Source organism: Diadema setosum, chromosome 6, assembly GCF_964275005.1.
Source record: "Diadema setosum chromosome 6, eeDiaSeto1, whole genome shotgun sequence".
NCBI lineage: Eukaryota > Metazoa > Echinodermata > Echinoidea > Diadematoida > Diadematidae > Diadema > Diadema setosum.
The window spans coordinates 2,532,060-2,551,798 of record NC_092690.1 but is presented as its reverse complement, the minus strand read 5'-3'; the positions used below and the strand labels follow the sequence as shown (position 1 = coordinate 2,551,798).

The following is a 19,739-nucleotide window of genomic DNA, read 5'->3' as shown; positions in this document are numbered from 1 at the left end:
ATATTTCAATCTAGGACTCCAGTATTCAAATCAACATTAACAGCATGGTAATTTGAATGGGACAAATGTCATACCAACATTACAAATATTGGTAATGGTATTTTGGAGATTCCCAATAATTCGTAAGAAACTTTCACCTGGCTTGAGAGACCACCATTCAGTGGTGGCAGATATTTTCCAAAAAGGTAATTTGGCAATAGATTTGAAGGACTTGGGTTGAGCAGTAAATAGTATATTGGTTGAGGTGAGGATTCAACTTTCAACTTTTTGTGAAATACACTGTACTCAGAAACCACTTTATGAAATGTCAAGAAGCATACAATTCTGAGAAAAATTCAAAGTTTATTTCATGAAAATCAGTTTTGAAATGACTGAGACATCCTGAAACAAATTATGTACAACAAGGCGATCCTAATATATTGCAAAGGTGGGTTCCACCTTTTATTAGGATATCTTCTTTTTTCTTTTTTCTTTTTTTTTTTTTTTGGGATATCTCAGCCATGTCAAAACAAATATACTTTGTATTCCTCTTAGAATTATATGTTCTTTCATATTTTATAAGAGGTTTCTCATAAGCTCAAAAGAATTATCATCAAAAACATTGGAAACCTGAAGTCCCATCTCAACCAAAACTGTACCATCCCAACAAGAGGATGATAATGGGCTGTTTCATCATTCCACTGTAGAAGACAAATGCTCACATTGCCATGAACATTCGGCAGTGATCTTGCAATTCTGCCAGAACCCTTCTCCAAGCTCACCCCCCTCCCCCCTCCCCCCTCCCTCCACCCCCCCCCCCCCCATTAATACAGTGTATCTCCTCTGAAAACTACAGTCAACCTTGCCTAAGCTGAATCTATTTGGACTGAAGAAATTGCTTCGACTTAAAGAAAATTTGACTTATGAGGGATTAAAATCAATAGAATATAAAGAGAAGAGGGCTTGAAAAGACCTTCGACTTCGGCGATTATTTGACTTATGCGAGGTCGACTTAAGCAAGGTTTACTGTATATGGAAAAAGAATCAGCGCTACAAAGTATTCAAGACTGCGCAAAACAATGTCCATAGTTCCTCAGTGCTTGGAAGCAATTCATGCTTAAGCCGCTGTGATTTATTTCTCCCAAGGTTCTGGCATGATCCAGAGTTTGGGCAGCTCAGTGCAGATGTGAAAATCCTCCAAGAAGCACTCTCCATTCATCCGCATCATCCATCAACACTGTGTTTTAAAGCCTCGAGGCAAATGCAATCCAGCTGCCATATTTTCCACTCATTAGTCATGATTGCTCTTTGCATCACATTTTCCGTTGCCATGGCAACCAGCATCTCATCGCAGACCAAGCCGCTCCTTCTCTCTCTGTTTTTTCTTCACGGAGCCGACGTCACGGTCCTTCCATGTACTCTTGAGGAGCTTGATGGGGCGGTTGCCAACGTACTTTCCTGAAACCAAACCAGGGAGAGAATTGCTTTAGGAAGTATTTCATTTACCTCCTTCCTCCAACTAAGTTCCTTACTCAGGAATCACATAATAATGGTTGTTTTGTAGACCTAGCATCCGGCAAGCTTTGTGGTTATTAAGGGCAACTTTTGTGAACAAAACATGCATGGAATCTGTACATTACTAAAATAGTCTACCCGTATTCCCAATTTGTTTGAGAACGTGTCTCTACAAAAGCAGTAGATACACATCTTGGCCAAAGCTGAAACTGCACATATGTTTCATCAGTCTATACAATGTACTACAGAAGTCATCTGAATCAACAGTGTAGATGTACACACTAAAAGATAAAAGAGTTTAATACCCCCTGCTTGTTCTCACAAAGTATCATGGGAAATATCTACAATCTGGCTTCATATTCCATTGCTGAAGCCAAACCAGGGAGAAAAGTAGAGTCGATTTAAAGAAAGGTAATAAAGATGAGGTTTGTAGACAAGGTTTGATTCATTGTAGCCACTGACACCCATCCATCTTATGATCAATGCAATATATTGAGGAGTTGGAGGAGATTGAAACCTATCAAAGTAAGAATATCTACTTTCTATTATCATAATTCTTTGTTTTATTTTATCCAGTTATTAAATAATTTGTGGATTATTATGTATCATTTTATTGTACCCTCAACACATAAAAATAAACCGCAGGTATCAGTTCACTGTTATCAGTTGTATGTTTATTTATCGATGTTGATGTACAATAAGTTGAATAATATTTTCTATGTTCTATAATGTTAATAATTTGATGTTTCATTAATGGAAAAAAATGAGCAAAGAAAATGGACTTCCATCAGGATTTGAACCCAACACCTCCGGATTGCTAGCCTGGTGCTTTTAATACCAACTATGCTATAGAAGGACCTAGTACAGTGTTTGTCCCAGAAACCCTTTATTCTCAATGCTCAAATGGTCAGAAGCTATAGCAGTGTGTACGTGTGTGACACACATGCACACACTTTAACCTGACATTAACCTACAGGATAATTCAACTTGGGATAAATGCTGTTTGTCCAATGTTTAATATGTCTTTTAAATGTTGTTCATGTAATGCATTGTATATATCTTTGTATGTTTGTTCTGAAAATGTTAGAAAGCATGTACTGTACCAGGTATACAAAACAAACATCTTGGTATGGACAATAAACAACTGAATTAAACTGAGAGACTTGGATAACAAAGCACTTCATACAGTACATGACCTGGGATACCAACCTTGTTAACAGCATGACAGTATTTAGAGGGCTGAAAAAGCATATTTTTGGCGGTAAATTACTATTCTTACCTTTCTTGCAATACACATAAGCAGTAATACAATTTCCAAAGGAAGTATATTCCATGGAGTCATTTTTTTCTTTTCTTTTTTCAAAGAAACCAGTATAAAATACTGCAGAAAAAGGTACAATGTACTCCATTTATAATGAACACATTATAATGAAATTATGGTTATAACAAAATACAAATTAAGGCCACAACACTATTCTCTCTACGTTTTTGCATTATTTGTTCGATTATAAAAAATATAATTTTTTTTTTTTTTTTTAAATTGATATAATGAAAGAAAACTGCTGGTCCTGAAGACTTCATTATAACAGGAGTACATTGTAACAGACAAGTTCTCTGCATTACCTACCATTCCAGTCTTTCATGGCCTGTACAAAGTCCCGTGGGTCCTTGAAACTGATGAAGCCATACCCTTTAGTCTTATTCGTCCTCTTGTCTCGGACAATCTGGGTGGAATCAACAAGAATTAAATATTTATTGAAAAAAAAATGTGAGCATAGTATCAGTTATTCGCCAAAAAAAAATGCAGAGTCACGTCTACCCATGGTACTTCATTGTCAAAGAAAACGCAAGGCATTTTAGTACAACATGTGCTACAAGTCATGTAAGAGTACAATATTTAATTCAAAATATGCTAAATATGATAATTATGATGTCAACTAACATGAATGATTCAGTCTTATATACTAAGGCACGGAAAACGATAAAAGAAATATCAAGAGAGTAGACCCACGCACAAATGTAAATATACTTTTTTTTTTCATTTATTCTTTAATTTATATTAATTTATTGTTTGCTTGGTTTACATTACCAGTGTCATTTTACACCATTCATTGACTACATCAAATAAGACAATAGCTTTCATTTCTGAGCAGACAGTGTTTGCAGCTGAAACTCAAAACTTTCACCAGAATGAAGACATGTATGTAAAATATGATGTAAAACAGATTGTCTGAATTTCCTCAAACTTCACGGATGTGCTCTTCTAATATTGCTGCATTCACTCAATCCACATCATTTTGGGAAGCTTTCCCCTTTAAGTTTGGCCCTCGTCTACCTATACCTTACCTTGCACTTGAGGAAGCTCGGGTAGGTGCCAAAGACTTTTGTCAGTGTGTCTTCTGTGACTTCATTCCCGAGGTCGCCAGCAAAAAGTCTGAAATCATCTGACATAGAAAAAAAATAAAAAATAAACACAAATATTTGTACCATGTGACTGTGAACACGGCAAGATCTCTGCACACTACAGGAACATTATCATCACTTCTTAAAACGTGACCATCCCTCCCCTTGATGAAAAAAAAAAAAAAAAAATCTTGTGACACAATATTCCAGAAAAAAATAAATAGGTAGGGAAGCACTCATGAGGATTTTGCTCTCTATCTTGGAAGAACTTATTTTGTAATCACAATTCTTGTAGATAACATGCACAATTCCATGACATTTGCTCCTGGGACAATTGCTCCAATGAAATATTTGTATGCTATGAAAGCCAAATATAAGTTGTACTCACAAGCATAACCCTAACCCTAATCCTAACATCAAACTAAATCTAAAACCTTATCACAAACCTAACCCTAAGGCCTTGGAGAAAATAAGACAAACTAATTGTCGCAGGAGCAAATGTCTTGTCACCAATACGCACTCTGACTCACCCCAAGAAATAAGTTCAAATGCAGCTCATGAACTGCTAACTGCAAGGGACATTCCATACAAGTCATGTGTAAGTGAGTGAGAGCTCGAGATGAGGCATGTATATGTTCCTCATATCAAAGTGAGTGCATTTATAGTTGAATCTGAGGTGTGACTCCATGGACAAAACTGCATGGACCAGCCAGAGACTCTTCAAACACAGCACATGATGTGTTAAGCATCCTTGGTAACTCTTTATGCGACAAGGTGTAAACCAACTGTGTGCCACATTATTCTGAGATAGCAACGTAGTAATGCTTTGGGAAAACGTTGTGTTTTTAAAATCTATGAAACCATGGGTGCGTTCAAGCGCTCTCCTAAAGCGAACTGTACCGTACCGTACCCGCGCCAGAGGAGCATTCGAACGCTCCTAAAGTGTACCGTACCGTACTGTACCGAGCCAAAAGTGGACCACTTCCCGATGTGCTCCAAAAGCGTACCAAAGCATACCAAAAGTTCGTTGTAAAGCATGCGCGTATCATGCGCATACGTCACAATGCAAAAACATCATTCTCTTTGTTCTGGACAGCTGTAAGTAGTTCAAGCGCCAGGGGTGAATGACATTCTTGCTACAAACAAGCGTGACCTTTCTAAAAATAACTCATGAGTACGCTTTCTCCACAGAGCGCTCGAACGCTCCAAAATTGGCATGGTACGGTACGGTACGCTTTAGTTCAGTTCGCTTTGGTTCGCTTTAGAGCGCTCAAACGCACCCTATGATTTCTGTTATCTGGAGCTAAAATGAGCAATGTTGTAGAGAAAATGTCAAGCTTTGCTCTGATGTAAATTGTACGACAAATCTATGATTGTTTTTCTTTCCAATGACCAGTAGCTACATTATTGTAAAAAAGGCATGGCTTTTGCACACAGAATAGTGACAGAAACTTACTTAGTGTACTGGAAATTCTAGTAAAGAACACCCCTTAATTGATATTCAATCACCACATAAAAATGCAAGGTACATGTAACAGGAATGTAATCGAAAGAAACACTTTCATTGTACTGCGGCAGTTGGCGATTTATCGATCGTTTTGGGCGGGTTCGTGCGTTTGAGTAGAACATGCGAAGTTGGCATGCCGTCGACCGAGTCAGGCGCACCATGTGGCTCATAAAGAGTTAGGAAATTTACTCATGCCTTAATACATACCCAATGTACAGAAAAACAAGAGAGAAAAAAAAAAACACTTTATTTCTTTGGAATCATAAAGATAACTTGAGGATAACTTCTGATCTGGAGATTCTCCCGCCTGAAACCCCTAGCAAACGGGAGATTCCAAGTTGATGTGTGCGAAGCGCGAAATTCCCAGGGTTCTAGATGCTCTCTGGTGCTATCTAAGGCTTATTTTTTTCAACATACGATAGAAATAAGTGAGAAATCATTTCCAACGGGAGACAAAGAGCCAGGGCGGGAGAAATTAAATCTCAAGCGGGAGAACGGGAGATTTTGCAAAAATGATTTTTCAGCGGGAGATCTCCCGTCAAAAACAGGAGAGTTGGAGTCTCTGGTGACTTCCCTGTAGCTTGCATGCAGCTATCTTGCAGTGTAATTGCTAGTCTTTATAAATGACCCCCTTTTATATTTTTTTTCTCACTAAACTTTTAATGTGATTTCACTGTCGATTGGCACAGCAAACCCAATAGCATTGTACACACTGTCCAATGTCCTGGCACGGCAAGGTTTGAACATGACAAGTTATACTACAAACAGATCAACCTCATGAATGGATCAAGGTTCTACAGTATAATTTTATACGCCCATTCAGAACTCTAAGGGGGGTAAACTGTGACACCCTTCAGAGCTCTGAGGGGGCAAACTGGGACACCCCTTCAGAGCTCTGAGGGGTGAACTGTGACACCCCTTCAGAGCTCTGAAGGGGTAAACTGTGACAACCCTTCAGATCTCTGAGGGAGGCAAACTGTGACGCCCCTTCAGAGCTCTAATGGGGGGGGGGGGGGCGACAGTGACACCCCTTTAGAGCTCTGAGGGGGGCAAACTGTGACACCCCTTCAGATCTCAGGGGGGCAAACTCTGCACTCACTTGGATCCCAGTCACACAGGCTGTCATCTTCCCACGTCATGCCTGCAGCCGTCCTGATGAACTTCTTCTTCTTCTCCTTCTTCTTCAGCGGCTCTGAGGCTGAGCCAAGCTCGTACCCGCTGCCACCCTGCGTCAGCTGGCTTAGATCAGCTGCACTGGGGTGGGGCAGGTACTGAGATTGCTGTGTCTGGGGTGGGGCGATGTACTCCGGTTGGGAATTCATCATAGGTGGGGGAGGGGGCGGTGTAAGCAATGGTACTGTGGAGGACAAGGCTGGAGCCTCCACCACTGGTTGGACTGAGGAGCAGAGAGAAAAAAAATGTCCACTTTAAAGGGTGTGTACAGTTCTGGTTGAGGCGAGGATTTAGCTTTTAACGTTTTGCGAGATATATTTAGAAACCACTCTATGAGATGTCAAAGAACATGCAATTCTAAGGGGTATCAAAAGTTTGTTTGATGAAGATCGGTTTTGAAATGACTGAGATATCCAAAAACAAGGTGAAACAAAGAGAGACTAATAAAAGACGTGGCCCGTCTTCTTTCATCATTATCACTTTTTTGGATATCTCAGCCATTTGAAAACCAATTTTCATCAAATAAACGTTGTATCCTTCTTAAAATTACATGCTCTTTCATATTTCATAAGAGGTTTCTCATTATCTCACTTAGGAATGTTCAAAACATGAATCCCCACCTCAACCAGTACTGTACAGTCCCTTTAACACAAAATGTGCAGATGTGGGAGAGAGTGGGCCTGTACTGTAATGGATAACATTTGTACTTGAAGCCACTATTTGCCATTTGCAGCTGAAAAAATAAATAAATAAATAAAACAGTTTTAGTGCTTCAAAATAGTTTGAAAATGTGAGTTGGGGATAGAAACAACCAATGTGAAAATATTTACTGGTAATCAGTATAATCAACATCATGTTAAGTACTGATAAAAATACAAAATGTGAATAATAGTTTCATTAAAATTGTTTCTAAAATAAACTGTCTACAGTTATGGTCTATTAGGAAAATAAGTGATATCTCCATTTATTTGTGGCTTTATTGCAAATTTTTGTATGATAGGATGTTTTTGAGATACAAATGAACTACATGTATACATATACAAAACCTTGTATGCATCAAATGTAACTCATACTTTTTTAAATCACTACTCCCAATGGTAAACAGTGGCTGTAACAACTTATCCCCACTTCAGAACATGGCACTGCTGCAAAATATGTGCAATACATTCACAGATTAAAATTCCACTCATTCGAAGAGGCACTTTAAAAAATTTTGTTAAAAAAAATTAAAAAATTCATAATGTACATTGTATGTATACCTACTGTATGCATCTACATTGTAAATGTGGAAAAGAAAAGCAATTCCGGGGGGGTGTTTCCTAAAGCTGTTCATAAAGTTACAGACAACTTATCAAGAAAGAATGACTGGAACACATTCTGATGTGCTACACTTATCAGAATTTCAATAATTCAGGACAAGAACTGATCACCAGTCGTTCTTTAGTCCTTCGTAACTTAAAGAACAGCTTTATGAAACACCCCCTGGATTTTTTTTTCGATTCTGGGTGTTTGCCTGTTTTTTGGTCTTTTTTTTTTTTTGTGGGGGGGGGGGGAATGAGATGGTAGATTGTTGTCCACTGGGACAACCAGCAATATATACCATGCCTTTATTCTTAGAAAGGGGTATATTCTGTACCTTTATCAGACACAAGAGCATTTTATTCTTCAAGGATTACTAGTTGAAAATTGGGACCTAATTCAATCTAGATATCATAATAACTGGCCTGAATACATGTCACATTAAAGGCATAATTTACCATTTGCACATGACACAAAACCTCAGCATTAGTGCTTTAAAATAGTTTTAAAATACTACTGTGAGTTAGGGATAAAAAAAATAACCACTCTAAAAATTGGAATCCTTATAATCGATGTTAAGTATTGTTAAATGCACAAAATATTAACAATACTTACAATGTATAATAAAAATGTTTCTAGACTAAACCGTCTACAGTTACAGTTTATTGAGAAAAATACTGATATCTCCTTATATCCTAGGCTTTATTGGGAAAATTTTTTGTGGTAGGATGTTTTTTGATACAACAGACCTACACATATGCATCAAATGTGGTACATTGATTGTATTATGAAAAATTTTTAAGTCACTGCTCCCAAAGGTAAACAGGACCTTTAAATACCAGGTATGCACACAGACCATGTTTTGCATCTACTGTCATCAAATTTGTGCAACTCAAAGGTCTTTTTACCCACTCCTAATGAATAAAGAATGTGGGAAAATGGAACTGAGGTACGCGAATGCATACTCACCTGATGGGAATCTAGATGTCCTGGCCAAAAAATAACAGGTCATGTTTAAACCTAATCAGTATAAAAGATGAATCTTCTAAGATCTATTAAAAGCATTCTTCATTGCATCCTTCGATCACGCTCAACTCACCTTCTTTTTCTTGCGATGAAGGTGTTTCCTTTGCTTCAGTCTTTTTCTTTTCCTTCTTCTTCTTGAAGAGGATGGGCTTTGAAGCATAGGTCGTCGGTTTGGCGGATATGGTCACTGTCTTTGGAGGACCGCTGCCAGGGAATCCCGGGGGCCCTGGCGGCATGGGGAACCCAGGCAGCATGGGCGGGGGAGGAAGGGGACCAGCATTCATGCCAGGGTGGGGAGGTCCTGGGGGTCGCATACCAGGCATGGGCCCCATGGGTCCCATCGGCCCCATTGAGGGTGGGGGCGGGGGAGGGGGGAGGTTGGGAAACCGGGGCCCACCAGGGGGACGATGGCCACTCCTGATTTGATGGGGTACAAAGGCTGGCCTGCCTGATGGAGGGCCAGATGGTCGTGTGAGCTTGGAGGGCATATTTGGATCTGACGCATAGAGTAAGAGAAAAAAATAGGACACTGCATTTTAGATACCTTCATGAGGCTTCATTGCTACATTTCTCTGAAGATAAGAACAAACTGATCTCCTCTCTGGGAACTATGTACCATGTTTCAGCAATCTTGTGCCAGACACACAAGCATATATACGGTACAAAGTAGACATGATAGACAGGAGTTTTACATCCTTTTACCATTTCTTTTCAACGATTAAAAGAAAAACTTTCTTCTGGGCATTTATTCCCTGTGACACTGCCAATAGTAAGCAACAATGGATTTATAAAAACACACACTTACAAGTGTAACTTCATATCATAAACTGAAACCAGAAGGGAATGAGCATGTCACAAAACATTAATAAGCTAAGCAGAATCTGCACTACCATGGATGGAATCTGACCAAAATTACACTCATAGAAATTAAATCTTGCATTTTGAGTAATAAGAATTTCAAGTACTGTACGAGCTGAAATTTTCATGGTGGTTTTATTTTCGCGAATTTCGCGAATCGCCTTTGAACCGCGAAAATAACAACACGCGAAAATAACAACGCGAAAATAAGTAAGTTCAGTTAGACCCTCGCAATCGCGAAATTAACAACACGCGAAAATGTCCTCCCAGTAGCAATTCGCGAAAATATTTGTACGCGAATATTTCAGCTGGTACAGTAACTTCCTCTTAATAGTCATACAATAAGTGTAGTCTCATGATTGACAATTTGCTTTTTTTCTAAAAATATGATTTAAACAAAATTATGCAACAAGTAAAAGCATTCGAACCAAATATTGTGATCTTTGATGTGTTCACGTCACATATAATTTCTTGATTTTGACTGACAGTTTCAACTGCCCTCATTTCATCATCACAGACCAATCCGCATGTAGCAAAACATCAAAAAGCCAACATAGCTCACACAGAGTGGTATGAAGGGGGATTGAGAAGAAGGAATTGATGATGATTTATGGAGTCAATGGAAATAAAGATCAAATCCTTTGTACAAAATGCACCTATCGTCTGTTGAGAATGAGAAGGGCTTTAAGTCGTCTCGAACACTATGGGTTTTGTGGTCACTTAATGCCCTTATCATTCTCAACCGACGATATATAGCTTCCTTATCTACTGCAGCCATGTGAAGCTGGATATCAATCCAATAATTATCTGAAACCTCAATGATTGATAACAGAATTTACAACCACCTCTACAAGGCAATACTGTTCAAACTCACACAAAAGTGTCCCAGCCAACATAATATTCACTCTTCCCTTCTGTATTCTCTTTTTTTTTTATCCTGTCACATTGGTCAACTAAATTGCATACATTTGTAAGAGTATCTCATGTATGTCAGGTATGTAATGAATATCACGTATTTATCATTGTGCAAATTTAATAATGATTGTTATGGACAGCTACCCATCCTGACTCACTGTTTCTTGCCGCCTGCCTTGGCTGAAATCCTGGAGCTTTGGGCACGCCCGGCGGTCCCGGTGGGGCCCTCTTCCCTGGGGCTCCTCCATCGCCTGTACTGGTCTCCTGAGTGAGGCTGTGGATCTCCTCCTCAAACCTATGCACAGGAAGTCAGCAGATGGAGTGATGAATAGTTTGGAGAATTTTCATGCAGTATGTGAACCATTTTTCTTTCTTTACATGCACTTGTACATGCATTTCATGCAATTAACCTCTGTATTTCACAGAATTGCATCACAGCAAGATTTCCAAAGACTTCAATGATCGTTCAATTAACACTTGGGAAAGCATCCATCTCATTATTTTGTATTGAATGTCTCTAAAGTCCTACACAGGTCAGTGCATGTACATTGTACACGCACAGTGTCTGGCCATTGGGCCATCATATATGGTCAAGTTCATGTTCAAATGAACATCATTAGACATTGTGCTTTGACATTGTTTGACATTTTTTTTTTCCTCGGGGGTGAAATAAAGTTACAACAAATTGCACTAAATTACTAAAGTAAGCCGCCCATAATTCCACCACACCGCCGTCCAAAATATAACTGCCTGCTAAATGTAGAAACCTTTATGCTTTTGGGCACGGTGGAACCTACCTTGTCCTTGGTGCGGGCACCAATAAGTGTTGTTAATACATTTTACAATACACCACCACAAACAATAGAGTCCAGAGCAGCTACAACTTGTAGCACAGACATTCAGTAGATCTAGTCCACCACTGCTACTGCTAGCTGCTGACACTAAATCAATGTTGTTGAAAGATGAAATTAAGTAATTTCACGGACCGACCAAATATCTGTACCATGCAGTGATGTAGTATTAGTAATCCTTCACCCAACATGAAAGCTATTTACGTTGTAGTACTTAGTAATACTAAACTTAAATTATCAAAGGCTCAGGCTCATTTAATTTTACGTGTTGCTGTCATATCACCATGTAGACTCTAGTAGTATGGTAGCCCGACCAGACGCTGTTAGTACGCTGTGCGAATACAGCGTCTGACCAACGAGGCATGCACATTCAAAGTGGGGAACCACAACACAACTACAAAACTTATTAATATTCATACATTTCTTATAAAAAATGTTTACGTTACTCATGTTAAGTGCATGCTTGTATTACAGAAGGTTCATAAGTCCGGGACCATAGAGCTGCCCCCCCACGGAAGAAAGCAGTAACTGCATAACTGCTGAGCTGAGATAAATGCGATTTTGTGTTTTTTGCAGATTCTTTAAAAACACAGAAACATTCAAAAATAATTTTGTGGTATGATTATGCACCATACCTAGTTGTCTAACAATACCTAGGAAAAAATTATGTTTCCGTTATTTTTTAAATGCTATTTAGGAAAATGCAGTTACTGCGGTGGCTCACCCTTGATTCTGGGTAGTTTCCCCACGGAAAAAAGCAGTAACTGCAGACGGCCAGGAGTCTGCTGTTTTCCCCATGGAAAAAAGCAGTAACTGCACATGTCACATGACCATAGGAGGAGAATTGTTACCACCACCAGGTTATAAAGTTCTTCTACTTTCTGGTTAGTCTAGATCTATAAGATCTAGGCCTAGGACCTATCGCTAGACCTAGACTAGGTCTTGTCGATTGAATGGCATTCTGTGTAAAAATAAGGTAGACACCTATGTACCCTAATTGAACTTTGGAGTGCCCGGCCTGGCCCCTGACACATCATGACATGACCCTGGACTAGACAATAAAGTCAAGTCTCTTCGTCTTACTCTTAGATCCTAGTCGAACTCTGACGTTACACTTAAGCTAGACTACAGATCTATGCCCAATGTTAGTGCTAGACCTAGGTCTATTACGTTAGATTAGGCCTACTGACATTTTGTCTAACACTAAACAGTTAACAATAGATTAGAATCTAGATCTACTCTGTAACGTTAGATCTGGTAGACCTATTTTAAACTTTAGGGCCTACATCTAACATTAGACTAATGTTAGTGCATTAATACTAGTGCTCATCTCCCTTCAATACATTTTCAGCTCACCTAGATTTTCTGGTTCTGGCCAAAGCCATGGCTACCATGACTTTTCCTCTGCAATTCATGATAGATTTACAGGCATGCCTGGACCGCAGAAACTGTGTGACAGCATGGTTAGCACTGGCATGATCACTCAGACTGTACCAGACCTGCAATACTGTGCATGCATGGCCATGGATGAGTGTGATGTGATGCAATGTTTAGCTAGTTACTGTATGCTGCAGAATTTATGCGCATACATGCAGCTGCTGCACGCGTATTCTGCACTCTGAGCGCGCTGAGTCTGCCAGGTTTGCTAGTCTCCAGAAAGAAGCTTTTTCTACAACTTGTCATATGATTCCCTGCGGGCAGAGTCAAGTGACTGGTGAAACAATCTTTTTATATCTACTCTCCTAAATTATGGGAGAAACTGCTGTTTACATTGTTTAAAAAAAAATTAGTAGAAAAAATAAATGGTATTAGGGGAAAAAATATGCAGGAAGGACTATACAGAGTCTGAATGATAAAGACTAAATTGTTAGTTACTGCTTTCTTCCGTGGGCTTTGTTAGTTACTGCTTTTTTCCGTGGGGAAACTTGCAAAGTTGAATCAACTGGATGCACTTACTGCTTTTTGCAAAAGTGAAAAATTGTATTTTTGGTCACTTTCATTTTTCTTTTTGCAAAACTGACCTATTAACATTGGAAAGCATTTGGTAAACTATTCATTTTTGCAAAAAAGTAGACATTCATAAAAATGTCAGTTACTGCTTTTTTCCGTGGGGGGGCAGAGAGAGCCCTCATGATAAGTCCATTGAACAAAAAAAAAATGGCACTTTCTAGCGCAGTAGAACAGCGCAGGAGTCCCTGACCGTTGGGGTTCATCGTTGCAGAATTCAAAAATGGCGACTGACTACTCAGCAAATTATGCGTGCGCGTGCGTGGCTGGAAGTGCAGCGATCTATTGCGTGCGTGCGCTCTGTGCGTGGTAGCAGCACACACGGTCGACAGATCGAGTGAACTGCCAATTATCAGATGTACCATTCGCACATGCTGCATATTAAATCATCATTTTCGGTAATTTCAATATTGATAGCACAGATATGAAGTCTCATTATTATTTTGTTCGTTAGATGAGTTTGAGGTGACAAAAAAATGATCTAAAGTATCAAAATTCAAAGTGATCGCCATGCGATCATTGAATTCTCTTCGTGTTTGTTAGTCCGTTGGTACAGACAGCCCTGTCGCGCTACTTTTACAGCGACTGGGCTGTGTATAGTTAGTAGTATGGTAGCCCTACTACTATTGACCACCCTTTTTGAAACTGACCGCATAGTTTTGGCGCACAGAATGCTAAGTACGCACTGCACTGCGCGCAGAGCACATAAAAATGTATTGGCTTTGACCATTGATGAGGATGTGTGGGAAAACACGAAAATTCACTGTTCATTAATGGTTTTAATCAAGGACAAAATTTCGAATGAAAATTTCAACCGAATCGCCATGTTATGTCAATGCCAATGGCAATGCATTTTCTAAAAAGCTTCGTACAACACAGTGTTCAATGCAACTCGGTTTGTGTGCAGCCATTGTCAATGCAAAATTGCCAAAAACAGCGGTCGATCTCAATAAGGAGCAGCACGGCGGGGAGCTGAAGAGAGGCCACTCAAGTTCGTCGGCATAAATACAATGTAAATTTATTCCTCGAGGAATGATAAACGCCAAATAAATTCAAATAAAATTTAACAACAACAACAGAACAACGTCACCGATATTTTTGCACTGAAACTTCGAATTGAAAACGGAACAACAACAGCATTTGATAATGCTGGATTTTCTCAATCACCTAAGTCAAGTTTTTACGTGAATTTCAGTGTTAAATATTCTTATCAAGCAAATAAAAATTAGGCGGTCGATGAGTAGTAGGTCCCCCGGCCGGTCCAACCATACAGTTTTGTACATGTCACAAGAGCATCAAAATTGCATTTGCCTCACACAGATGTCTATACATGGGACTGATGTAATCGTTGTACTAGTATTGGCCGCTGAAAAAGACACTGCACTTCGGTATGGTCTGAATAAAGAGTACACAGTTTATTTGCAGAAATAGACGAGAAATTGAAAGAAGCTAATGTATTATTAAGTCATCATGCAAACCAACCTGCTCATCTCTTCCTCGATTGACTTCATTGTGCCGCTTTCACCAGGCTTCGCTTTCCCATACGACGATGCCATGTTTCTGAGTCTGCCGCGCGCTTACCGTAGAGTGCGTCCCACCCATACCCCACGGCACTCGATGACTTGGAAGACTCTAACTTGCCAGAGCTGCCTGGGAACCTTTTCATGAAAGTTGTCAGCCCTGACAAGTTGTCAATCTCTGACAGTTACCATAGTAACAGTCTGTGACCAGAGATTCTAAGCCAATCAAAATCAAGGATTTTACTAAACTTGTCAGGAACTGATGACTTGTCAGGGCTGACAACTTTCATGAAATGGTACCCGGATCCGGACGTTGACGTCTCTGTCGGTGGACTTTGGGGTCGTGCTCATTGGCAGAATCATGATCTTGTTTTATTGTTTTGTTTTATTTTGTTTTGTTTTTTGGGGTATTTTTTCCTTTTTTTTTTTCTTTTCTTTTTTGGCGGCTTCAAGATATTCACATTAGAAGTTACTTTTTTATGTAGTAATTTACGTAATTTAGATTTTTGTTTTTTGTTTTTGTATATGACCCCCAAAAATACAAAATTCATCATCAACTATTTAGAATAATATTTTACAGTATTTAAAAACATACGTATTTCTACCTGGTCAAAAGTAGCAGGACTGTTGTTCGCCAGGTTGACAGACACAGACAACGCGCCTTTGCCTGTCAATTCGATGCGTATAAAAGGACAACTTCACTCAATTAGATCAATGCAGCTGCAATAGGACCTATAGAACGGTGAAAGTTTGAAAAAAAAAAAATTGGGCGATCCGTTCAAATTATGAATTTTTATCATTTCTGTGCAGTCATCGCTGGATGAGAACGCTCTTCAGTGTGATGTCACGTACGCGAATTCGATAAAATGGCAGTAAACCCTCAAGCAGATTTCAACACATTCTGAGTTTTATTCCAAAATGAGCTAAGTGCCATTTTAAACATTTAAAAGTAAGTCCTTCATCAGATAGAGCAAAATTCGACCTTTCCAGTAATACCTTACTCATGACATATACAAGAAAATTAGAAGTTATGATTAGAAATATTGTGTAGACCTATTTCTTGTTATTTTTTGTTTATTTTCTAGCGACTTTAATCACAAATATCTCATCTTAACGAGAATGGAGTTAGCTCGTTTTGTGGATAAAACTCTTTATTTGAAGAGTTTGTTCGCAAAAACCGATAAGTCCATTTTTGAACATTTTGAAGTACGGTCTCTGTCATAAAGTACAAAATAATACCTTTTAAATGATATATAGGTCAATACATATAAAGGTACATTTTTGAAGTTATGGTCAAAAAAAGCAAAACTTTTCTTATTATTCTCTTCTTTTTTTGACCTTTAATCGCAAATATCTCCATTTGGCAAATATGGACTTATCGGTTTTTGCAAACAAACTATTCATTTCTAGCAAAATGAAAGAGAGCTATTTCTATACAGAAAGCAGGCTGGGGAACAGTAATTAGGCCTACCCTTAACTGCATTTTGTCTGGTTGAGGGAATATGTAGGGGGTCAAATATTAAAGGGATGGTACAGTATTGGTGGAGATGAGAATTGGGCTTTTAACTTTTTGCGAGATACCAAGAAAACACTTATGATATAGTACAGAGCATACCATTTTAAGAGGAATTCAAGTTTATTTGATGAAAATCGGATGTGGAATGACTGAAACATCCAAAAACAAAGTAAAACAAAGCGATCGTAATAAAGTGTGGGTCCCACACTTTATTAGAATCACTCTTTTTTTGATATCTCAGCCATTTCAAAACCAATTTTCATCAAATAAATGTTCAATTCCTCATAGAATTACATGCTCTTTCATATTTCATAAGAGGTTTCTCATTATTTCACCAAAAAATGTTAGAAACCTGAAATTAGGTCTCAACCAAAACTGTACGATCCCTTTAATGCGAAGTTTCTGGAAGCCTCTTAATAACCTTCTTTATTATCGTTGTATGTATACATGCTTGGTGTTATAAACTGCATATGAAGGGTTTGTTTGCAAAAACCGATAAGTCCATTTTTGAAGATTTTGAAGTACGATTTCTGTGAAAAAAAGTACAAAATAATACATTTTAAATGATATATTGGTCACTTCATATAAAGGTATATTCTTTAAGTTAGGGTCAAAAGAAGCGAAAGCATTCTTATTATTCTCTTTATTTTTCTTGACCTTTAATCGCATATATCTCCATTTGGCAAATTACATTGTTGGTGCCATACAGAATAAATGTGTAAACATAGTAAGTTTCTTTATTGCCTTTAACAATGAACAACAAAACATCAGCAGCAATGCAATGACTAATACAGGAGGGCTTTCGCTTGATTTGCATACCAAGTGGCCCGGGGATCGGTGAATTTCAATTCTGATGCAACAGCTTCAGTGTGTGTAGGGAGATCCCCTCTAACCCCTCTCCCCCTCCGCTCAGTCGTTGTGTTCCATTACACTATTTTTCATAGGCCTATAAGTTGATAGAATCAGGCACTGATTTGGTTTCAGACTTTTGTTGGTTTGGGGCTTTTTCTGGGAGCTTGGATGGACCAAACGCGTTGTTGTCTTAAATCTCTTCTTCTTCGTCTTCTTCTTCTTCTTCTTCTTCTTCTTCTTCTTCTTCTTCTTCTTCTCCTCCTCCTCTTCCTCTTCCTTCTTTTGAAATTCACCCTTTCCACCCACAAGCGTACAGCAGATCGTTGAATTTCAGTTCAACAAAAAAATTAAGCAGCTATGAAAGCTCCCTCGCGTGGGACTGGGTCCCCTTCCATACTCTCCCCACGCTTATTAAGTTCCCACCAAGTTATTTTTGCACCCGTTTAATAATGTACTGCGTATTAACCATGAACGCGACTAAATTGTGTCTCCGTACTTCCTCAGATTCATTATAATAGAGGTGATTAACCTGAAAAAAAGTGATTGACAATTCAGGATTCATCAGCAACACAAACCAAAGAAGTATAATGAGCTTGGTACTAGACAATGAATTAGTGATTAGAAACAAACAACACTAATCAAAACGAAATCGGTGGATATCTCCATTTAGAATAGGAAAAATAGATCAAACAAAACTATTTAAGAGTTTTATAGCTGGGTTTAATGTAGGGGTCTTGGTCACAATCGGAAATAAAGAATGAAGGGGCTAACACTTTCTTTTTTGTTAGTCATTAGTGTTGTTTTTCTTTCTAATGTGTGTGTGGGGGCAGGGCGGCCGGGAAGAGGAATCTGGGGCGTATGTAATTACCCTTACCCCACCCATCCCACCCCAATTGAATGCTTGGTTGGAGAGCAATGACTAAGATTGTGATAGGTCTAATTCAGAGTTTTACGATAGTTCAATCTTTTACTCCACATACGTTCTATAACAGTAGTGATACAAAATAGCATAAAACAAGAAAAGATCCTCATTCTTAAACTTTTTTGACTAACGGTTGATCATAGTGGCTAGTTGTTTTCTTCAAATTTGTTATGTGCTTGTAGATAATCATCTGTAAAATAAACTGTCCACTATAAAATGTAGATAGCACAGTCTGCAACTTGCAATCTTCAGCATATTGAAGGAGGCAGACTTTATAATCAGAAGAAGAAGAAGAAGAAGAAGAAGAAGAAGAAGAAGAAGACTACTGGCAGCTGCTGGATTCTGCGTAATAACGTAATGGGAGTATCCAGCAGCTGTACTTTGTAGGTTTGATACAAGTAATCTGAGCATGAGTAGCGCAAAAGACTTTGGCAGCCAGCCCGATCGAATGGACGCACTACACGTATGGTTGAGGGGTCTAGATATCGCGCACGAAAATTTGAAATGCTCTTATAATAGAAGTTATTCCATAATCGTACCTGAATTTCTCAATGAATATCACGAAAATGCAGAAAAATCACCTCCCAGAATCTCGTGATGATACGATGACGGAGTAGTGCGCTGTCGCCGTTTGTATGTCGGACTTTTTTTTATGCGTTCAATTTCTAGGGGTATGTAAAGATCGCGCAGCTGCCCTCTGTAGTTTCATGCGTGAAAGTGTCTGCCCCTCTGCGGCTGTAACGTGCTCCGGCTTTCCATTTTTTCACTTGATATTAAATTTGTCCCTGTTAAGCAACAGCAGTTTTACCTAACTTGTGTATATTATTGTTATTATCATTATATGTGTTATTATTATTATTATTATGATTATTATTGTTATTATTATTATTATTATTATTGTTATTATTATTATCATTATTACTATTATCACCACCGCCATCATCGATCATCATAATCATCATCATTATCATTTTCATTATTATTACTATCACTTCCACCACCATCATCATTTTATCATTCTTATTATCATTATTTTTATCATCGATATTTTCATAATCGTTAATGATTTTCATTTATAAAGTTTTCTTACAATGTTTCTAATCACTTTAACCAATAATATACACGTAATATAAAATGGAAAAAAGTAAAATATGAACATATATTTTGCGTGTGTATGTGTGTGTTTGTGTGTGTGCTTACCCATTCGTCACCCTCTCAAAAAAAAAAAAAAAAATGTTCGTCACACACTTGTCACACTCTCATCTAATTTGTTTTCTTCAGTATCATTATGGCCCTCCCCTGTCACAAATATATCACAAGTTAGCGCAAGAAATCACAAGCAAATTCAAATTGAAATCACACTTCAACTTCGATATACTGAAATATTTATTCCTTT

At 38.4% G+C, this 19,739-nt stretch overlaps 1 protein-coding gene across 1 annotated transcript; it reads right to left on the bottom strand.

The window, feature by feature from the left end:
• Positions 1-808: 808 nt before the first annotated feature.
• On the bottom strand, positions 809-15,134 carry LOC140229900 (uncharacterized). Its single transcript, XM_072310099.1, has 7 exons — positions 15,016-15,134; positions 10,834-10,970; positions 8,976-9,398; positions 6,504-6,800; positions 3,841-3,938; positions 3,122-3,218; positions 809-1,437 (listed from the first exon to the last, which is right to left on the bottom strand). The coding sequence occupies exons 1-7, from the start codon at positions 15,087-15,089 to the stop codon at positions 1,325-1,327; spliced, it is 1,239 nt and encodes a 412-aa protein (XP_072166200.1). The 5' UTR covers positions 15,090-15,134; the 3' UTR covers positions 809-1,324.
• Positions 15,135-19,739: the final 4,605 nt, after the last annotated feature.